This window comes from Prinia subflava, chromosome 3 (assembly GCF_021018805.1).
Source record: "Prinia subflava isolate CZ2003 ecotype Zambia chromosome 3, Cam_Psub_1.2, whole genome shotgun sequence".
Lineage (NCBI taxonomy): Eukaryota > Metazoa > Chordata > Aves > Passeriformes > Cisticolidae > Prinia > Prinia subflava.
The window spans coordinates 4,981,181-4,993,829 of record NC_086249.1 but is presented as its reverse complement, the minus strand read 5'-3'; the positions used below and the strand labels follow the sequence as shown (position 1 = coordinate 4,993,829).

At 43.0% G+C, this 12,649-nt stretch overlaps 1 protein-coding gene across 6 annotated transcripts in view; it reads right to left on the bottom strand.

Annotated features, from left to right (window-relative positions):
* The window catches only part of PHLDB2 (pleckstrin homology like domain family B member 2), an 82,180-nt gene that overhangs the window by 30,835 nt on the left and 38,696 nt on the right, over positions 1 to 12,649 (bottom strand). For all 6 annotated transcript variants that reach the window (XM_063393838.1, XM_063393836.1, XM_063393841.1 and 3 more), the window contains 3 exons: positions 12,133 to 12,516; positions 9,754 to 9,897; positions 8,758 to 8,895 (listed from right to left, as the gene is read on the bottom strand). In XM_063393838.1, the coding sequence (XP_063249908.1) occupies positions 8,758 to 8,895; positions 9,754 to 9,897; positions 12,133 to 12,516 (666 nt within the window). The remainder of the gene's footprint in view (positions 1 to 8,757; positions 8,896 to 9,753; positions 9,898 to 12,132; positions 12,517 to 12,649) is intronic.

Here is a 12,649-nt window from a genome sequence, read left to right as displayed (position 1 = left end):
GTCCATTTAACATTCAGCCCACAGTCTGCCACCTTTTTTCACACTTGCCTTTTCTGCCCACCCTGCTATCCAAGGCCGCAAGGACTTCTCTGACTTTAGCTGCAGTGCCTCTGAAGCTGTAAATAGATCTCTAAATGTCTGTGCACTGCTGCAAGCATGCTCAATCATCAACAAGCAGGTCAGACCTTGAGTGTGAGGAGCCATCATCAGCAAGGATAAAACTCCCTGAGAATCCCTGCTGGAGATACTGTTACATGCCTCAAGAAATTAGAAATGTATTCCTTTGAGACTGAAAGTGATACTCATCTGGACTATTTATAGCATAGGAAGTGCTAACATCCCACCAAACTGGCTCCCTTCAAAATGTGCAGTCTTAACAGGAAATATCACTTTCAGCAATAGAGCCATTACATGTTTTGCACCTGTGGAGCTAAGTTCACTGACGTCTCAGGCTGTGCATTGGTGAAGTCCATTTAATTACAAAAAGTAATGTGAATAAGAATGAGAAAAGAGATGTGAATGAGAAATTTTCCATACAGTGTCTTCTGTAAGTGAATCAAGGGAGGTTCTTCTAGAAAGGGAAAGACTCATGACTTTGCAAGCCAAGTGCAAGGTGCAGCCGAGGCAGGTCTGTGGCTGACTGCAATCTGTGCTCCAGAGCAGCTGGCGGCACAGCTGGGAACAGAACCCCTGCTCATCCTCACTGAACCACAGGCGCTGGAATTGGTTAATACTCCTCTGCAGACAGCCCCAGCACCAAGGCCAGAGGCACATCAGCTACAGTCTGGCTGAATTCTTAACATCTACTTCCAGAGAAAACAAGTGCAACATCTGGCCTTAGCCTACTGCCCAGCTTGGCCTCTGGTCTGCCTCTACACACACGTTATGAACGAACTTGGGTCAGCCTGAACACAAAGCAGGACTGGCTTGGGGTTTGATGATGCTGGGCAACGCTTGGATTGGTTTTGGAGGATTTCTGGGAATTGTGAAGGATAGCAGTAGAAAGAATTGATGTGTGACACTGTGCCCACAGGGACAGATGGGATGGGTATGAACACAGATCATAAGCGATCAACATGGGTCAGAAAAGGAAATCCATCTTTAGATCTGGTAGAATTGATTTTAGGGCAAAGAAAGAGCAAGCAAAAAAAAAAAAAAAGAAGAAGACTATATATATACACAACACATCTCATATATGATCACAACAGAGAGGAGAGAAAAGGGTGGTATTAAAGGCAATTATAGCCCATACAGGAATGGGAACAACAGGAAGAAGGAGAAACAAAATGCTTCAGTGCTGTCTCCAGTGGTCAAAGATGCCCTGTGCCTGATCAGTATTGCTACCTTAAGCCTTAGTGGTTTTCCACACCCTTTCTGCATTGAAATGCTGCTTTCCAATTTGTCTTTCATCCCAGTCTGCTATTGCAGGCAGGCTGGCTGGTTAACATTGTAGAGCAACATGTGCCTGCATGGACATGTGCCCTCTGGACCAACCTTCCTGCATAAACTCATAGAAAATCTGAAGAAATTGAAGGAAATTGGATGAAATAGAGAAAACTTCTCGAAAACACAGCTAAAAACTGAACAGAAAACCCCTCAACAAGTAAGAACCCTATAATTTTACCAGCTCACTGTGAAATTAATTGCATGGCTAGGTGATTTGGGCTCACTCACCCATGCTCCAAATCTCCATGCAAAATAACATAAGAAACCCCCCAAACAAACAAAAAATCCCCATCCAAAACCCAAGGTATGTGTTAGTTTCATAGAGAAATCGTCAATAAGCCTACAAGGCAAATAAAAGAAAAAACCCCAACAAGCTGAATGATTCACTTCTAATACTTTCAATGTTCTAGTCTGAAGTACTCCAGAATCCTCCTCAGTCCAACTCACCTATAAACCATCATGTTTTAAGGTAGCTCCATCTCATAACCCACACTAAAATTCAGACATGCACCTTCAGTCCCTCTCAGTATGGAATCAGCTGGTCCCACAAGTCTCACAGGTTTTTGAGAAATGTAACTGCATATAACTGACCAGAAAATCCCGCTAAAATAAAACAGAGTCTCCTGTACATGCTCCTTTTCTGCATTTTCTGACTACTCTTTCTTGCATTCCTTGATCTCTTTAAGGACAGATGCATTAAACTTGCAACAATTTAATTCTTTGTCAGTAAATCCCTGTCAGTTTTGTGACAAAAGCTATTAAGAGGAGAAAATAAAAAGTATTCCAGGCCTGTGAAAAGGAACATATTAAGATAGTAGAAGGTTGTTCATAATAGCTATTTTTTCTGTTTGAGTGGTAACTAATTTATTATATAACAGTTTGTATTCAGTGATGGTGTCTATACAAGAGATCTGTTTTGTTTCAGATGGATGTATTAATCTTCCATTAAAAAGCATTTTAGATCAGAGTGAGCAATCCCTCTGCTTCAAGTAAAAATGTCCCAACAGGTGCACACATTAACCTGCTCCTAAGACAACTCAATCAAGTTTTTTGGCATTTCTGAGCTCATTCTCTCATCATAGCAATGTGTTGTCCTAGTGAATAAATGGGGAGGCAAAAGAAAGCCCATGATTTTACAGCACTGTTCCTTCATGAGTGTAAATGAGGAAACAATCATCCAAAACACAAGAAAAAAACATTTGAGTCAGAAAATTCGAATTCTTATAGTCTTCAACATCTAGATGACAGTAAGAGGATTCCAGTTAAGGGTATAACTAATTCTGATATTTCTCTCATGAATGTTTTAAAATAAAGCTTGTGAATTCAGGTTTCTCTCCTCGAGTCTTTGTAATCATCTTTGTGGTCATTAGTGTTCTCTCTACAGGAGAATCTTATGTGGATATATCCAGTGGATACAAGTACTCATCAAAACACTTAATCTTGTGCATCCTGTCTTAAGGAGGTAGACAATGTTATGGACATGGTAGCTCATCCTTTTAAAATACTTGCTTCCATCTTGCTGAACTGGAATCTGACTAGTGAATATTTAAGAGGCTATGCTACAAGACATAGATTTGTCAGATTCATCAGGATAAAATCCAACAGCAGGAATTTTGCATCCAGAAGAGAAAGGATTGAGGAGAGAGGTGACCAGTATATTTAACTTTGGTTGTTGATGCCTCATCAGAGAGCTGCTCTTTCATTGACTCTTATTCTTGCAAGTCTTTGCAGTACAAATTCAGCAGAGGCTGAGCTTCAGATGTTTTGGCATGTCTGGGATATTTTGTTAATGACTGAAAAAATATTTACACAAAAGCATGTGGACAAAAATTAAACTTATTCCAAAAAAGATGAGTTGTCCCCTGCCAGCTGCTCCTGACTTCTGCTCTTGAAGAGGGACAGGAAATCCAGATTGATAAAGGAGTTCCAGGGTACATATTTCTCCATGACATAAGGCAAAGGTCCTCTACAAGAAAAAGAACAATCTCCCTCTCTTTTTTAAGAGTCTCAACTTTTACATAAATATTTGTTTTGGAACGGTCTCCCAAAACTCCCATTTAGCTGTGGTTACCTCCCACAGCACATCTCCTGAATTCACTCCTAATTTTCAGGTGTTCTTGTTTATTCATGCTTACTGATCTATTCCTTCTTTCCCTGGCTATGCTGTTAATTTCAGCCTCACGCTTTACTTGGAGACACGGGGTGTGAGGAATCATTGACCGTCTTTCTCCACACATGCTGGACTGCATGCTTTAAAATGGCACAGACTACGGGGGCACTGCATGAAAACAAAGTACCCTGCAGAGCTGGATGACATCCCACTGGGCAAATCCAATTTTCTGCAATGTCCTTATAGACAAACGTCAATCCTGATCTAAGTCTCACGAGCGAAGGTTCATCGGAAGGACGTGGTAAATGTGAACAGCACCCTAGACCTGAGCTGCTGTTCCACTGGAAACAACAGCATCATTATTGTACACTGGCAGCAGTGCCATGGAAATTGCAGGGAGCTAGGCCCTGGTGGCAGGGAGAAGGGAAAAGCTTCACCTGCTTGCTGACTTCAGCTACTGCCCAGCTCAGCTCCCTCTAGAGCAGGCTGTGCTCAAAGTAATTTTGTCAAGACCTGTAGCTAAGCTCTTTCCCAGAGAGCTTCAAGCTGTATCTGTCAAATTGTGTTAGTGAGGACTTATCAGGGCTCTCTCTGCATAAATGGAACTTGTGATTAATAGCTGAAATAGCTGATATTCACGTATGTAGGTTGTCATCTTTTTCTGTACAGGGAGGGAAGGGAGGGAAGGGAGGGAGGGAGGGAAGGCGCGGAAGGAATGCGTGGAAGGAAGGCAGGAAGGAAGGAAGGAAGGAAGGAAGGAAGGAAAGAAGGAAGGAAGGCAGGAAGGCAGGAAGGCAGGAAGGCAGGAAGGCAGGAAGGAAGGCAGGAAGGCAGGAAGGCAGGAAGGAAGGCAGGAAGGCAGGAAGGCAGGAAGGAAGGCAGGAAGGAAGGAAGGAAGGCAGGAAGGAAGGAAGGAAGGAAGGAAGGAAGGAAGGCAGGAAGGAAGGCAGGCAGGAAGGAAGGCAGGAAGGCAGGAAGGCAGGAAGGAAGGCAGGAAGGAAGGCAGGAAGGAAGGCAGGTAGGAAGGCAGGTAGGAAGGCAGGTAGGAAGGCAGGTAGGAAGGCAGGTAGGAAGGCAGGCAGGAAGGCAGGCAGGAAGGAAGGCAGGAAGGAAGGCAGGAAGGAAGGCAGGAAGGCAGGAAGGCAGGAAGGAAGGCAGGAAGGAAGGCAGGAAGGAAGGCAGGAAGGAAGGCAGGAAGGAAGGCAGGAAGGAAGGAAGGCAGGAAGGAAGGCAGGAAGGAAGGCAGGAAGGAAGGCAGGAAGGAAGGCAGGTAGGAAGGAAGGCAGGAAGGAAGGCAGGTAGGAAGGAAGGCAGGAAGGCGCGGAGGGTGCGGAAGGTGCGGAAGGAAGGATGGAAGGAGGAAGAAAGGAGGAAGAAAGGAGGAAGAAAGGAGGAAGAAAGGAGGAAGAAAGGAGGAAGAAAGGAGGAAGAAAGGAGGAAGAAAGGAGGAAGAAAGGAGGAAGAAAGGAGGAAGAAAGGAGGAAGAAAGGAGGAAGAAAGGAGGAAGAAAGGAGGAAGAAAGGAGGAAGAAAGGAAGAAGAAAGGAAGAAGAAAGGAAGAAGAAAGGAAGAAGAAAGGAAGAAGAAAGGAAGAAGAAAGGAAGAAGAAAGGAAGAAGAAAGGAAGAAGAAAGGAAGAAGAAAGGAAGAACACTGTAAGCTGTTCTCAGGAAGGACAGCCAAGGAGGCAAAGTTGGACTTTTCCCCATATCCTAGCATGGTTTCCAGCACAGCTGAAAGCACACGGCATGTGAAACACCTCTGCAAGTAGCTACCCCAGCCAAGACGTCTGAGTCCTGACAGCACTTGTACTGGCAGACAGGCCAGGTAACACATCAGAACTATGCCAAGTCCTGCAGGGGTGGCGAAAGGTGCTGTCATCTTTTTGAAGCAGCAATCACCCATAGCTCTGGTTTTCAAAACCCAAGTAAACCAACACAAGTTGCTTCACTCCTTCCAATGTGTGTGCTGGCATAATCACAAAGGCAAGGGAAATGCTTTCAACTCACTTTGAGGGTGTGAACTATACCATCTTCCTCACTGGTTCATTTGTTCTCTCCTCCATTAATATCGCTTCATGATCTGAGAGAGTTGAGCACGGGACTCAGATAAGACCAGCAAGCAGCTTAACATGTAATGTACAAACCCACTTAAAAAATACATCCCTGCTTTACAACAAGGGGCTGGGACACAGAGACACTGCACCACAGCAAAGAGCACACCCACAGCCCAAACCTGAACTCACTCCTGCCTTCTGACTTCCAGTATATTTTCCAGTCAATTCTTTTGCCTTGCAAGGACTAACAATTGGGGCTTTAACGCTCTGAAAAAGTTGGCAAAGCTCTGTATCATCACCTAAATGAAATGTGCACTGCAACAAAAAAAAAAAAAAAAAAATTAAAAATCCCCAAATAGTCAGGGTGAAGGTAGTACAAGAGCTTCTACCTACAGTCCAGGTCAAGTACATAATATGGCCCAAAAATTAGATTGTAGTTTATTATCTCTCTTTTTAAGTATTTCACAGTTTTTTTTCAAACAGGTGCATGGGTAAGGATGAGATTCAAGCAGGCAGGAGTTTCCTGTCAAACAGGTGCCAAGATCAGTGGCAAATTCCATGAGATGCTCAAGTTGCTCCACAGACAAGTGCCTCATATACAGCACTAATGCCCCACCATCACTTCACAAATGAAATGAACTCTCCTCTCACCTCCAGACAGCCAACACCACGTGGTGTATTCAGGTATCACTCCCTTACCCTGGCAGAAATGTAACTAACCACTGCTCGAGACCCCAACAGCTTCTCGCCTTCAAGCCCCACCAAAACCAAGACCCCAGGCAGCAGTAGGGGTGAAATATTCAGGCAACTAATAGAAACTGTGACCAACCTGTGGACACTGGGACACTTGTTTTAGCAAGACATAACACAAAAAGTACCATCAGCAGAGAGGAAACTCCTGGTCAAAACCCAAGCCTTAATTCTGTCCTAAGTTTCAAATTATTTCAGCAAAAGGGACCACCTATCACCTCCACCTGAGCCCCCTTTCTGTGGGTGGGGGTTGATCCTGTATTACTACAGAGCCAAGATGACTATCTTGCATCAGATCTGCATGGCCGAACTTCAACACAGAAACAATAATCAAGCTTTATAAAGTGCTACTGTTTCAAGCCAACCAGAACTTTTATTTGTTGACAGGATCAGTGCCATCTGTTTTGCTGGCTGACCCTACTTTCCCCAGAACACTTCAGCTGTCACTTTATATTTTACTCCCTTTGTAGAAACCAGTCTCCCATTTCTATTTTCAACTTTCACTTTTATGCAATGCTTTCAGACATATTCAAACAAACAAACAAAACAACAACAAAACAAAACTTCCAGTGTATTCCTACAAAGATTATTTCAGTATTAACTGAGGCGTGGCTGATGTTTAGAGAAACTCACAGCTGGGTTTGTCTGTTTGTAACAAAGAGGAACACAGAAGAAAATACAATTAAAATTTTGTAGCTGATGTGACTAGGACCACGCCTCAAACTGAAAAAATGTTTTGAGGGATCTTGCCTTTTAAACAAGAAGTGTTTTTTATAGGCTGCTTCCCATGTTTCATTTCAACTGAAAATTTGAACTAGACCTGTCACTTGAATTTTCTGACTGCTATCCACACACTAACAGGTGGCTGCAAGGAAATTTAAATTTCCTCCAGATTTTACAGTAATTTCCACTAGTTTAACAGAACTTTCAGGCTACTGGAAAGCCAATGCAAAAGCCAAAAGATCTCTTGAATTTCTGAACATGTTATTTATTACCACTTACCAACCAAAACCTCCAGCAGCATCCTTTTGAAGAGGATCTGGTTGCACACCCTATCTGCTGATACCCACTTTAACTCATCTTTCTGCTAAAAATCAAGTGCAAAACATGTCCTGTAGGCAACTTAAAACATGACCCCAGGCTACACTGAAAGCTGAAGGATCAGTGAATAGTACACAAGCACAAGGAAAAGCACAGACAGGGAAGTCCAGGGAGATTCAGACTCAAACTGGATGTGCACTGTCCCCCCACAGAGTGGAGATGTGGGAGCACCACTCTCCTTTTTAGACACAGGATTGATAAGCACAGCCACAAAACAGCAGCCAGGCTCCCCACAGAGCAGGCAGAAACAGAAGACAGAAAGCTCAGAACAAAACAATGCAAGCTGTAAGGTGTGAATTAAATGGGAACTCTGGAAGTGCTCAAAACATGCAGCTTTTCTAAGCAAAAAATGCAGAAGACTTCCAGATACTTCTGGAAAGCTTAAGGAAAGAAGAGAGACTAGTGAGAGCAATTCCACAAGTGACAGGTCTAAATTATGAGGTACAGGGTGAAATTTAAAAAGGAAACAACACTGGCTGAAATCCCTGGAAAAACTTCCTGACCTTGAGGTATTATTGGCCGTGGCACATCCCCTGTGGAGAAGGGAACTGCATGCCTGGAGAGCCCAGCAAAGAGCCCGCTGGAGGGAACCCCCACTCCCAGGCTTGAGTGATGCAAATTCATCTTGCAGGCCCTCTTCATTTCTGCACTTAAAATCTTCTTATGATGCTATCTTATTTTGGAAATATATGCCTATCTATTTCTTGTGTAGTTGATAGCAATGAAGTATGTGACTGTGTATCAGAACTAATTGATTTCTGAGACTTAGTTACAGAGGGAATATTCTACAGTACTCAAATTGTCGGTCAGGAAACAAAACAATATAATTACTTTAAAATTAAATACTTGATGGGTGTCTTATATTGTATGGCCTATGTGATATTAGATAAAATCTGCGCCCTTTTTAATTTTGTTCCTTTGCTTAGAAACTAATTTCTTTTTTTGCTCCCAAATTATTTAATGGAGCTGGAACAGTTCAATTAATACTGTTCTTTTAAACAACATACAACCCAAGCACAAGCCCTGTGCAGTGTTTTTATTAAAAGAAGTATCTTCACAGTAGGTCAGGTCTTTTTACTTTAGCTTGCTATATTTTGCTTGTCAATCTTACCTTGGAAAACAACACTGGTAAAGGGAAATTATGGTGAAACAATTATTTTCTCTTCTTTTCTTGATATTTATCAAGCAAATTTACTTACAGGCAGTATTTCATCAAATAAGCTCCATTAATATTAACCATATATTTTGAAAATCAAGGGGAACAGAGCACACAGCAGGCTACAATAACTGAATTACCTTTGTTTTTTCACCAATAACATTTCTCTCCAGTTCAGCTATTTTTCTGTTTAGATGATCCAATATTTCCTTCTCTTTCAGCAGCTCTGTTGTTTCAGATTTCTGTTCCCCATCCAAAAGGGCACATTCCATATCCAACTAGGAACACAAAACATCTTTCAGAAGCAGTCCAGAGTCAGAAGAAATCTTGATAGACATTATTTTCAGAGGGAAGGGGAATGAGCTGGTTCACAAGAGAGAAATAGTTTTTAAAAAGGGGAGGGGAAAAAATAACCCCATAAGTTTTTCTGCCACAAAAGTTAAAAAGAGGTCACCAATTTGAGAAAAAGTAAAATTGCAACATAAAATACTGCAAAATAAAGTCCAAACCAACTTTAGCTTGAAGATTCTTTTTTCCAAAACTTTGGTTTCTATCTCTTCTCTGTGCCTCCTCCTGTTATGATACTGTCTCTGTGCCCAGGCTCTGTAGGAAACCCTTCTGGAACAGCTGCTTCTTTCCTGTTGCTGATAATTGGAGCAGGCACAACCCAAATGCCTGGCCAGCTTAGTTTGCAACTGTGAGATTCCAGAAGCCAAGAGGGTGCCAACATACCCTTGCCACTGTAAAGCCAAGGAGGTTTGAAAGGAAGTTGTCTCACTTCCTTTCTCTTTAAACAGTCACAGGAGATAGCACCATAAAACTCCCAAGTGACACAAGGTATTTGGATCAACTGAGTGAGCATTAAACATGCAAGATTGTTCCAATACCAACTCAGAGTGTAATGGTTACAGCTGGGAAAGGCTAATCCAAGCATCATAAGCATCCTCCAGCTGGAGAAAAATACCCTTCATAACAGGAGACTGCCAGGTTTGTGATTCTGGTGAAAAAGCACAGAATATGAAGGCTATGCACATTCACGAGTTCCCTCATGTTGTGCCTGCTGAACCCATCAGACTTATGCTATGTAGACACACGTAACAGGCAAGACACTGAAAACCAAACCCATATTTTCATACCTCTCTTGAGGATTCATCCATCTGGTCATTTAAATCTTTGATCTTCTGCTCAAGTTCTTCCAAGTTATTCAGTATCACTATGCGTTCCTCCTCCAGTCGAGCAAGCTCCTGCCTCCTCTGCTCCTCACTGCTGCCTTCTGGTATCTGCAGTTACACATCACATGAGGGTCATTAGAAATAGGCAAATGCTGTCTTTTCTGCCCCCTTTCATATGGTTTGCATTTTAGACAAGTATGGGACTGTTGGTTTTGAACCCATTACATATTTCCTATCTACTATACTGCTATTTCTATATTTAGGAGGTGTACAAGGGAAACAAACATGATACTTTACTTCCAGGCATTGGAAGTAAATACTATACTTAACAGTAAATACTATTCATTCTAAAGGAATTACTAAAACTTAACCTTTGAGAATACTTTACACGCTGTGCTATTTAGGTTGTAAAAATTCACTTTTTCCCTTATAAAAATAACGCAGACAGATGAAGACACTTTTTTTTTGTAAATTGCAGTTGTTCATTTAATACAAGCCAGGAGGTAGGATAGGACATTTTTGTAACCAGCCATTAAGACAGGCAGCTTCTGTAAAATAAGGACAAAAGTTGGTTCCATCTCCCCAGGTAGCACTGAGGAAGTAGCGCCCTTAATGCTTCTCTTTTCATTCCCATTTCCTTACTAGATACCTGTGTCAGGAATTGAACAAGATTATGAAGAAAACACCTGTGATCTTACACCACCCAACACTAGATCAAACAGTACTGACTTTCAAATGCACTCCTCACGTTCACCTGACCCCAGGGGTTTGCAATCCACCTCCTCTGGGAAGGCTGCTGGCTCCTTATCCCCAGCCAGGGTTAGAGGTGGGCTGCCTGCAGGGCTCCTCAGTCACCTCTGGGCCACACAGCCTTGCTCGAGAGGGCTCTGTTCAGTACTGAATGGCTGCTCAGAGAGCAGGCATTTCATCCTGAACAAACCTGAGCTCGCTATTTCAAAACGAGCTGCACTTCATTAACGCAGTTGCTCGCTGCTGCTTTCCTCCAGGCTTAACAGAACTCCCTTCACAATGAACAAATGAATGGTATTGATTTAGCAATGGTAATCCTAGCAACAAAGCCTCTTTGTCTGGTCTCCTGTTTGGATAATGCTGACATAACACCTTTGATTTCAACTTCCTAAAAGGATTTAAAATAGGATCCCTGACTTACATGAAGAAAGCAACAAATGGGAAAGAAAGACAAGACCGCAGTAATTTGTGAGTGAAATGTGTTACCACCTTTTCAATGTGGGAAGACCAAGTCAAGCCTTAATAGCATGTTTCTGTTCAACACAATTTCACACCAGAAGACTCAGCAGAAAGATTTCCAGAGAGATCAACCTTTGGAAGTGAAAATGTGTTTCTATCACACCTCTTCTTCAGTTGTGAGTGTAGCAGGGGTTAAATACAATTCACCTGAGGCACATTACCATGCTGAAGATCATACAGTGTGTCAATAACAGTAAATGGAAGAGACAAAGTATTTTGAAGGTGTGAACTTGTTAAACAGAAACATGCTTTTATGGCTTTGCTTGGTCTCACTTTGCTCCTGACTCCAGCTCTTGAATCCAATTATTTAACACACTGCCTATCACTGGGATTTGCTACACTGCTGCTCCTGCACAGCCAGGAGGAGGCTGCTGCTGCACGAGCAAGGAAATGGTTTGGAATGTTGTTAGCTCCTTTATTAAAGGACAGCTTCCTTTTGGTAATGAAACAGCAGTGAGCAGCACACAGGAAAGGAGGAGCAGCTTATTCAAGGCAGCAGTTGGCTTGGAGGGGCAGGAGGCTTGCTGCCACTGCGTCATCCCCGAGAGGCAACAGCTGATCTGGCAAGAGGCTCAAGAACAGCCACAGGAAAGGAGACTGGACAGAAAATTTGGCTCAGGCAACTCCTCTTTACCTCCTTTGTGAGTGTGAGAAAACAAACTCCTCTTACAAGAGCCTGAGGCTGGGAGAAAACAGCAGAGCATCCCTTCCCTCCTATATCTCAGCAGGATGCTAAGCACGGTTCTGGAAACCCTCTTTATTTAAGTAGCTATAATGGTTCAAGCAAATCCCTCTCCCTTGGAAGATCTTAAAAAACTCTTCCTGAACAGTACATCCCATAAAAAAACCCCAACTTCCAGTACCATTAGCTTTCACAACATCTGGAATAATCATTTGCTGGCTGCTACATTTTGCTGGCTATATTTTCTACATTTGATGGCTTATAAAGCTGTATGAGTCCTGAGATTCATTCTCGTACCTAAGCCAGCCTAACTGTGGCCCCCGCCAGGACAGCCAGCTCCTAGAGGAGGATTTCAAGCCTGGATTACAGCGTCTCCTCCTGCAGAGCATTACCTTTGGTGTGATGCTTAGGTAGGACGACTCTGTGGCATCCTTCAGGAAGCTGGGAGCAGCAAAAGGTGGAGGCTTGGAGCTTTCACTGAAGGGCTCATCAGCCCTCAGCCCCCGCGGGGGCAGGCAGGCAGCAGGGCCACGGCTGTGGCTGCTCAGCTCCGAGAAATCCGAGTCGCTCGCAGATGACTTCAGGAGGTTCCTGAACCTCGATTCCAGATTCATCTGGGAGTCTTCGAACACAGAGTCCTCATCAGAGAGCTGAAGTTTGTCGAGCTCTTTGTTAATTTTTTGAACATCAGCAACTGTAGTAGCTGCAGCAGGGTCGCTGTCGGATTTGGAGTATTCTGCACACAGATTGAGGATTGTCTCAAGCCGCTGTCGTTCCTAGTTCAGAAAAAGATAATACCACTGAGAGTCACACGTGAGCTAAAGCAAAGATGAAGTTCAAAAAAATTTGCTGGGCTTCTATGTTTTGTTTGCACTGGGGTTCTGTTTGTTTGTTGCTTTGGGTTTGGTT